The sequence below is a fragment of the Trypanosoma equiperdum genome (genome assembly GCF_001457755.1).
Source record: "Trypanosoma equiperdum strain OVI genome assembly, contig: ctg_2017, whole genome shotgun sequence".
Lineage (NCBI taxonomy): Eukaryota > Euglenozoa > Kinetoplastea > Trypanosomatida > Trypanosomatidae > Trypanosoma > Trypanosoma equiperdum.
Window position 1 is genome coordinate 29,941 of NW_027124080.1, and position 9,549 is coordinate 39,489.

Sequence of the window (9,549 nt, forward strand, 5' to 3'; positions counted from 1 at the left end):
ACAAGGAAGTGTGTGGAAAGTAGTCAACAGGGCGTTGTTTCAACGTGCAAGATCTTGTGCTACAGCGAGTTCTCTATGACGCAGTTGCTGCCATTGTAGTAACGTCGGCTGGTGTATGCCGTTGTTTACTTATTTTATTGTTGTTTCTTCTTCACTCTATCATGTTTGTTTTATTACTTTTCCCCCCCATTTCCACAATCGAGATTTCCTCCCTGATATCTCCTTTTCACACTGTTATCGCCCATTTCTGTCTCCCACATGAAACCTTCTACACTTTCGCTACCACTTGTCTCTTAACTTCCATTTGAAAAACAAGAAGGCCTCTCGCACTTACTTATCCATTAACTCTATCCGCCCGATTCTCTCTTTACTTTCCTTATTTTGACCAGGCAGAAGCCAAATCTTTAGTTATTGGCGCGTTGCATGGAGCTACTCAACGTGTTACCGCATGAGGCCGCTCTCCATAGGTTGATGCGCGCAGGTGTGTGCAACGATGACCAAATGCATGATTATTTCATATCGCAAGCGTTTCGTGGCATCGCATATGCTGTAAACCGAGCCACACTTCCTGCACCCGTTTTTGTACAGCAACCATTCTTGTCAGACAGTTCAAACACAACTGGAAGCTCGGGTGGCACCAACGACTCGCCCACACTGAATCCCTGTGCTGCAGGGAGTACAGCCGCTACAACTACTGGCGCAGTGTGCGTGCTGTGCCGAATGTGTGTTCAAGCTGTGACGTCTCACATGTCGCACCGGACAGCGGCGTATCTCGCAACGCGGCTCTTGGCTGATGAGGCAACAGCTTTCGGTGAAGGTAATGAGCGACCATGTTGTACAGTGGCATGGGTTGAAGCACTGTGCTCGGTGGGCAAAGCATCTTTTTTACAGCAGCAGTTAGGCGTTAACAGACGCATGGCACTGGGCTATTTGTACATTCTTGCGGAAACGGTGCGTGCGACTGCGCGAGGCCGTGTCATTGGTAAACGACTCAGTAGTCATTTTGTGGAGTTCGCCCACCGGATATTGGATGATGTCATACCGTACTTAGCGATCATGGCAGATGCCCGAGAGGTATTTGCGGTGACGCGGCACGTGCCGGTTGCAGGCAACCCATCGGAGGGTAATATTCCAACAGAAACAACGTCAACGGCGGCAGTTGTACCGAGGCCTGCGTGGCATCCCCCATCAAGGTTGACTGTCGAGGCCAACAACACGATTATACACCTGTTTCATGATATCGCGCATGACATCATCGACGTGCACCACAGGAGCGGGAAGAATCCAGGGGAACGTTGCCTAGTTCTTGACCGTGACATGCCAAGCAGGATGTGGCCAGCGGTGTCTATACTCCAAAGTGCACTTCATCGTGCATTAGATTGGATTTTACAGGAGGGGTTGGCTTGTGTTCGCACCATGGCACTGGCAACAGAGCACAGGGAAGAGAAAGCCGCAATAGAGGCGGTACAGACTGTCAAGAAGGCGCTGGACGACACGTTCGCGCAGATGTTTGAGAGGCAGGAAACACTGGAATGCTCGCGGCAAGCCGTAGAGAGGCAGTACGGGAAGGGTGCGAAGGATTATCATGGAATCACGGACACATTGTGGGCAAATACGCTGCGGCTGTGTCTCCTCTGCAGGAATGTCACTGGTGCGTGGATAGAAGTGTATGGCGGTGCAGGTTACACTGAAACGCGATCCACGGACAAAAACGTCCTCAGTTTCATCGCCTCGTTCGTGTCTTCGGTACCACTAATGGACGGAGATGAAACGGAATCAAGTGTCTTCCTTGCCACTATTGCACTTTTGTCGGCAGCACTCGCAGCTGTTGTTGCGGCCCCTGTTCCTTTTATGCAGGTCTCCCTGTGGGTATCCGACACCGCGTTGACGGGTCAGGTGCACAATGTCGTTATTCAGCGTGGACTTCGATACAAGGATGAGCTCGTGCAGAGGTTGAGTGCGCTCATCTCACAATTAATACTTTCTGGTTCATCGCTATCCGGGGCCTCTCGTGCCATTGTTGAATCCTCCGATCAGTTACTCGAGCTCATTTCAAACGGCAGGGATGCGGCTTCGCACTGCGTTATTCGTATGCTTTCGCGCGCAATACTTGAGCGTCCCCATAGCATGCTTCCAGCGCTCTTTCGTCTTCTGCAGCACGGCGATGTGAAGACACGGCGCAATGTTTTGGATGTCCTTTCTGCGCTACCGCAAATGGACGATGAAGCCGGCCTCGGTGAGAAACTGGTCGCGGAGCAAATGCGACCGATGTTGCGACAGCTCTCAGAGGAACTACTACTACGTATCCAGGATGAAGAACTACTTGTGCGACTACAGGGTTCCAAGCTTTTCGCGAAGGTGTGGCCGGAAGATGTAATCCGACCGCTGCTGAATCTTGCCACACAGAAGGACAAGTCGCACAAGAAGCAATCAGCTGCTCAACAGGCGCTACGCTCTGTCGTAGCGGCACACACAGGAGACAGCCGTGTTGTGCTGCTTCTGCTTGACGAATCGTTGAAGCTCGTGGGAGAGACCACACCGACAGCCCCCACCGCTCCTAACACCCCGGCGGGTATGTTGGCTTTTGCGCAACTGCACTCTTGCGTGGGGGAAAGGGAAGGCGAGGGGGACGGTGCTGGGGGGCAACCAGGTTGTGCGGCTGCAACGGGCGGATTGACTACCATTAGTGCTGCTGGGGGTTTTTGCCAGCGGTTGATGGGGATTGCTCTCTCCTTAGTGAAACGGTGGGCGGAAGAGGTGCCTTCGTGGTCCGAGCCAGTGCTCCAGCCCATCGTTGACCGTGTTGTGAGTGCGCGCAGTCCAAAAGAGCAGGAGTTCGCAGTCCGATTCATTGCGCAGGTCTCATCCTTGTGTGGAATAACGGTGGAGGGGGCAGCTGCACTTACGTCGTGCGTCCTGCGGGTTGTACAAGGGGGTAAGACAGGATCATTGCCGTCTGAGCGATGGCTAACTGGATTGTGTGGATCACGCCAAAGTAACAATTCAAACGAGAAAAGAGATGAAATTGCGTTAGTGGAAGAATGCTGTCCAGTTGACAGCGAATATCGGATGATTGCGCCACTTCTCTGTCTTAGGGGCTGCCCGAGACGACCATTTTTGTCTTGTCGTGTGGACAGTATGCCTCCCTCTATGCTGAATCTTTGGGAATTCATTTGGTTTGTCTTATTCTCATCGGACTACTGCGAGCAGCTTACGCCCGACACGCAGCGCTTGCTGCTGGAACTCGTCTGCAAGTACAGAACATCAATGGTGCTTGAGCGTTTTGCTCACTTTGAGCGAATGCATTTGGAAAAGAATGGAGACAAGGAGCGTAAAAGCTGTGAAGGAAATAGTGCATATTTGATTTGTGCGGACAAACAAGCTTGTTTCTTGTTCCGTGCGGGGTTCTTCTGCACAGGTACTCTTGTTGCGCAAAGCAGTCTAGCGTTTACCAAACCGGCCACCAAAGATGGCGAGTCTCAGCTGGGAGTTGAGACTGCGACTACTTCGTCCCCAGAAGGCAGTTGCGAAGAAGCAATGGAGCTACTTGATCTGGTTCATGCTGCAGAGTTGGTGTCTCGCTGGACTGAGTCTGTTGTGTTCCCCTGGCTCCTTGGTGACAATGATGACGAAACCACGTGTAGCAGGAACCCCCCTAGTGATCTGCAGCGCCTAAGTCGCTCCGCTATTGATTGTATCGCGCTCCTTACAGTTGTTGCACTAAACCGCGCGGAATTCGACGCTCATGTCTCGCGTCTCGTCAGGAACCCTCTGAGTGAACTGGCTCTCTTGTACAGAGAAGAGGTGAAGCAATCGAAGAAAGATGTTGGTGCTGAGAGGAAGGAAGCCTTTGCATTGGAGAAATGTGGTGATCTGCTAGGGCGGTTCGAGTTTGCGGTTCAAGTTCACAGCCGCGTTCTCAACATCTTGCGTGCGAGTCAAATGGGAAGAGGAAACGTTTGCACCTGGTTCATTGCGTTTATGCCGCATCTCATCGAGCTTGCTAACGCGGCCTGTGGGGTTGCTGCGCGCCTTGGTAGGAATGATGTTGGTCAGGTAGCGGTTGAGTGCTGTAACGTGTTATTTTTAGCCGCTATGTCGTCCAGTGGCGGCCCGCCGGCGGTGGAAGGGGAGCGGCGAGCAACGAGCGGTGAAAGCGATACCAAACCTCTTCTGATGGACCTTTGCACTTCTGATCGGAGCGCATTGCTTGCCTTTGCGGTCGGCAGTTCGCGGTATTCGAGTCTACCGGCGGTGCAGTCAGAAGGTGTTAAGCTCCTCTCCGCATTGTTGGGTGCAGCGCCCGATATATTCGTAGACACGGCTGCGGGTAAAGGGACGGCGTTGGATGAAGCCTTCAGTGCCCTGAGTTCCGTTGCGCTCCTTCATGAAGACTGCAAGACGCGATCACTTGCAGAGGCAGTTATCAGCACCATTCAAAAGACTGAGCAAATATGAGTTGAATTCTCGGAGGTGAACGTGGCACCGTTCCAGTGGCCCTTCGTTACAGCACGTTAGTTGTCCGTTAGTTTGATTCACAGCGGGGTTATCTTTGCTCCAACTTCGTTACAACTGGCGGGGGAAGCCACACAGGAGATGAACAAGTCATTTCTGACTCTTTTACAGTTTTTTTGTTAATATTGTAGCGGTGGCGTCATCATTGCAACTGTTACCATTTTGCGCTGATACCTAATATACAATACCACAACGCGTGACGTGCATTTTATCGCGTGATCATCTCAAAAATAGGATACGGTAACACCCATTACCCTCTGATGCAACGAGTTCTCCCCTTCGCTCTACACTGCTATTTTAACCTAGGTTCTGCAATGCGCGATTGGCATGCGCTAGCGCCAAGCGCAGCGATCCATCTGCCCATGACGTTGTGCGGTGGACAGTGCTTTCGCTGGCGCCGGACACCGCGTGGGACATGGGTGGGGGTCGTTCGGCATACCGCCTATGAACTGTGCGATCCACTTAAAATGAGCATTGCGAAGCCCGAGCAGAAGAAGGCGAGAAAGACTGCTTCATTCCTTTCTCCTTTGTCCCTTGCGGCGACTGCTGCTCCACCTTTTATATCTTCTGCCGATGTTTCGGCGACTGGGCAGCCTTCCGCTGATCTCCTTTGGTTCCGCTGTCTCAACTGTGACCTACGCAGCGAATCGGATGCTCGTGAGCAGACGCTCTTTCTTCGCCACTACTTAGCACTTGATGTTGATTTGCAAAAGATGTGGCTGCGGTGGACAGCAGACAACCCGATGAAGTCTCATCCTCTGGTGAAGTGTCTTACCCCGTGCGGCTCAACTGATCTCCCCGTGAGTATTCGCCATCTGCGACAGGATTTGCATGAGACCCTTCTTGGGTTCTTATGCTCACAGAATAACAACGTTCCACGCATCACGAGTCTGATGGAACGCCTCTCCATCTCCTATGGTGATTATTTGTGCGATTATAATGTAGTGACAGGTGATGTGCGCCACGCGGCTCACTGTGGAAACGTAAAGGGGAACCCTTCGGAGCAAAACGATGGTGGAGGCTGGATAGCTTTGCATGCTCTTCCTTCCATGGACCAGTTGGCGGCAGCCACGGAGGAGAGCCTGCGCGCTCTGGGTTTTGGCTATCGCAGCAGATACTTAACCGAATGTGCGGCAATCATCAGTAAGAGCGGTGCTACCAGGGTTCAAAAGGAAGTTAAAGATAAGAAAATGAAGAAAAAGGAGGTGGGCAAGCCAGCTGGCCCACTCGCCGCCGTGCAACCGTACAAATGGTATGAGGAACTTGCCAGCAACCGACTTACCCTTCAAGAGCGAAGGGAAAAACTTTTAGCCTTGCCGGGTGTTGGGCGAAAGGTTGCGGACTGTATTTTATTATTTGCCCTAGGTCACCACGAACTTGTTCCTGTGGACACACATATGGCGCAAGTTGCGGCTGAGTATCTAGCCTGTCCACCAGCGGTTGTGGTAGCTGCGAAAAAGCAACGTGAAAGCGAAGCCTCGGAGAGGCTCAAACGGAGACGAGGAAGTAACCATGAAGAACTTGCAAATGCTGTGGATAGCGGGGACTCGGTACTGTCATCTCTGTCATGGGAAAATACCCTAGTGGAATGGTATAGGAATGGCAGAGGCAAAAAAGCGAAGTTTCCTGCTTTACTGCTGAAACACCATGACGCAATACAGTACGGGTTTAAGCTACTCTTCGGTGATTATTGTGGTTGGGCGCACAGCATATTATTTTACGCCCGCATGAGATCATCTGGGAACAAGGAAGCAACAGCATGACCGTCTCCAGTGTGGAACCACGGCTTTTTTTTTCACTTATGTCCTACAAACTACTTGCGGCACTGCAGATTAGTCACATCGGGCCGTGCTGGACCGTTGCTAGCCGCACTCCACATTTAATGCAGGAAACTCATGTGTATGAGAGACACTGGTATTTGCTGTTTTCGCCGTTATAACTCCACTACGGCTGAGGACCTCACTCCAATGGGACAAGGTATTCGGTTTCATCACATTCTACAAGGGCTTTGTATGGCGGAAGGGTGGTTTTTACATACGCAGTGTTACCTGTTCGTGTTGTAGCTTTTGCCACGCTACTTCGTTGAAACTTCCTGATGCTTTCAGCACTACGCGTTAGGGGAACAATTTCTGCCCATTTTGTGTACATTCTACCGGGAATCATGCGGAAGCCATCAGCCTAATTGGGTGCGGCATCGCAATGCAAACGGTTTGCAACATTTGTGTTACCTGGCATGCAAGCACCCACTCAGTGACGGCAACACATGAGGAAGTGTTATCGGGCGACGTCAAAGACGTGAGTTTTCTATTTGTTATTATGTGCGATAAGGCAACGTTTTGTGTTTTTGATGGCTTGTTTCTTTTTTTCTTCAGTTTATCCCCAACTCTACCTTCCTTTTTTTTTTGCGCTAAATAGCGCGCTCCCACTGGCTTTTCAAGAAGAAAACTTGGCACGCAAAAGGAGAACGAGATATCGTACCACACGACGCACGCACACGGGCTATATTTATACGGGTAAGGTGACAGCTGGAAGGGGGGACTATGAGCAACAATGTGGAGTTGTTGCGGTTCGTGGCACTTTCTGCCGCTGTGCATGCCGATGCGGTTCAGTGTCTAGCCGACGATACCCGCCGCGTTTTATCTCAAATGGCAGTGGACAGTGACCAGCTAGAGGCGCTGGAGGCTCAACTTACCGACCTCCTGCAGAAGCAGCGCCGTCTCCATACATTGCGAGATGCGGTAACTAAAGCAAGGCAGGAACGAAGTGAGGAAAGTGGTAGCGGATGCAAAAGCAGCGGCAGCCGCGCTCCCAAGTCCACTGCGCCGGTTATTCCCCCCACCTCCGCGGGCAATGTCGACCGCAACATAAAATGCATCCTACAATTTGCGTCTAGGGCCGTGGAAAAAGATGAGATACAGCCGATTGGCACCCGTCGCAGCAAGAGAGTAACAGTTACTCCCACTTCTTTCCTTCCGAAAATTCCACATGAGGAACGGACGGAAACCACTTGTGATAGCACCGATGGAGGAAGGGAAGAAAAAGAGGACACTGAGTGCACGATAGACGAAGAAGTGGAGCGCCTGAAGATGGAGATTAGGCACGCAGAAGCCATGTCAGTAGGAAAGAAGCTGCGTGACCTGGAGGCACTGAAGCAGCAGGTGAAAGAAGTTGATGCTAACTCCCTTGTCCAGCGGTACGTAGGGTCGTTTAGTTTCCCCATGGAGGTGGAAGAGTTGTGGCGTGGTAATAATGTACTGAATTGTACAAACATCGACACTTTTGTTTCCGGTGCCTGCAAGCGGTTTGCAGGGCGTTACGATGATGCTCTGCGTGCGATTAGTGATTTCCCACTGTCGGAGGCAAGCGATGCGGCGCGTGTGTATGGCTCAACGTTGTACGCCGAAGAGCTCACTTCGTCGAGCAATTACGACGCTGTTGGTGTTCAAGTGCTCGAACGGAGTGGCGAGTCGACGCTCCCACAGTTCTACAGAAGGAAACGGCGCTTGGCACGAGTGAGCGCTCCTTTTAGACGCAGGGCTGTGGGTACGGTGCTCGGACCCGAGGAGTTCACTTTTCTTCCGACTGATTGGCCAGCAACTCAACTGATTTTACCACCAGCTGAGGGACATCTGCCCCCTGCAAAGCATATCATGACGCCCCGCTTCTCGTTTGCCAGTACGGATGAATTGAAAGCACTCCAGAGCCTTCGTGTAGACATTCAGCGAAGCGCTGTGGCTGCCTTTATGGACGCGTCCAAAGCACTTGATGAACTAATGAATCCTACCACATTACAACGTGATGGAATCGACTATAAGGCAACGCTCATTCGGCTACTAGAAGCGGAGCGGAAGGGAAGCAGTAGGGTGTGGACCACACTTGCGCGTGAAGGTTGAAGTGGTCGAGTTTGATAAAGTGATGGATTTTGCCTCACATATGACGATTCGCTTCGCCTGCAGCCCGTATGGTCATACGGTTTAATCTGATACCCGTGAATTGAACGCACAAGAGGGCAGAGTGTCAAAAGCTGAACGTCGCCCGTATGCTCTCGGGCGCGTCACTCCTTATCACTATTTGATATTGACCGCTCATATGCGTCCCCATAGATATGAAAAGTCACATACTAGACGGCAGTATAAAACATCCTTTTGCATCCATATATTCGAATACGCTCATACACATACACATTGTTTGGTCGCGGTGTTACTACAGTTGTGGTAGTTGCGGCCTTCTCTAATTCTCTCTTACTCTCTGGAGCGATATGTATGCATGCATGTGGTAAAAGACCCTTTATCGTGTACACTAGGTACGAAACATGTCTCTTCCTCATTTTTTTTTCTTATTTTTCCTTCACGTTTGTTAAGCCTTAGTGTGATACGCAATCTGTTTCTAGGAGCCTTTTCCTTTTCATCTTTCCTTTTCACGTTCACGACCCTGCGGTTACACCGATTGACCTCTTTACAGTAACGAGGTAGTCAGGGGAGAAGAGGAATTACTTAGGGAACGGGGAAAGGTAAGACGTGAAAGAATAGGAAGAAACAACATACAACACAATAATCAAGAGATAAATAAAAGCCGGAGTTAGCACTGCAAGGATTTTTCTTTTTGGTTCACTGGCGCCGTTATTTAATATATATATATATATATATATATATATATTGATTGCAACTTGCGCCACAGGACGGGAGATTGTGTGCCATCGTTAGTTCGGTGTGATTTTGTATTCCTAATTCTCGTTGCCCGTTGTTGCTGTATACGGTTGTTTGTGCGTTGCGATAGCTACAGTGAACGTTCTACTACGCGCAGGCTGAAAAACGGTTGAAGTACAAAGTTCCCCTTGGTGTTTTCACTGCTCTTGGTCCCTATAGTGAGGGGTCTTTAGCATATTTGTACATCACTCTGTAGACTACTACTCTTGTACTCGCTGATCCTTCCGGTTCTGCTAGACTGACTTTGTTTCTTTTCCTTTCTCCGCCAGGTTTACTACTTCTCTTTTGTATCGTGTCAGAGAGGGGACATTTCCTTCATTTTTTTTTT

General features: G+C 50.6%; 2 protein-coding genes and 1 pseudogene across 3 annotated transcripts; all 3 read left to right on the forward strand.

The window, feature by feature from the left end:
- Positions 1-423: 423 nt before the first annotated feature.
- On the forward strand, positions 424-4,458 carry TEOVI_000645100 (uncharacterized protein; the record flags this gene model as incomplete). The annotated part of the gene is made up of 1 exon (XM_067223966.1): positions 424-4,458. The coding sequence occupies one exon, from the start codon at positions 424-426 to the stop codon at positions 4,456-4,458; it is 4,035 nt and encodes a 1,344-aa protein (XP_067080067.1).
- Positions 4,459-4,775: 317 nt separating this feature from the next.
- TEOVI_000645200:pseudogene lies at positions 4,776-6,278 on the forward strand (annotated as a pseudogene). The gene has a single exon. A coding segment is annotated over exon 1 (1,503 nt).
- A 777-nt stretch (positions 6,279-7,055) lies between these two features.
- Positions 7,056-8,408, forward strand: TEOVI_000645300 (uncharacterized protein; the record flags this gene model as incomplete). The annotated part of the gene is made up of 1 exon (XM_067223967.1): positions 7,056-8,408. The coding sequence occupies one exon, from the start codon at positions 7,056-7,058 to the stop codon at positions 8,406-8,408; it is 1,353 nt and encodes a 450-aa protein (XP_067080068.1).
- Positions 8,409-9,549: the final 1,141 nt, after the last annotated feature.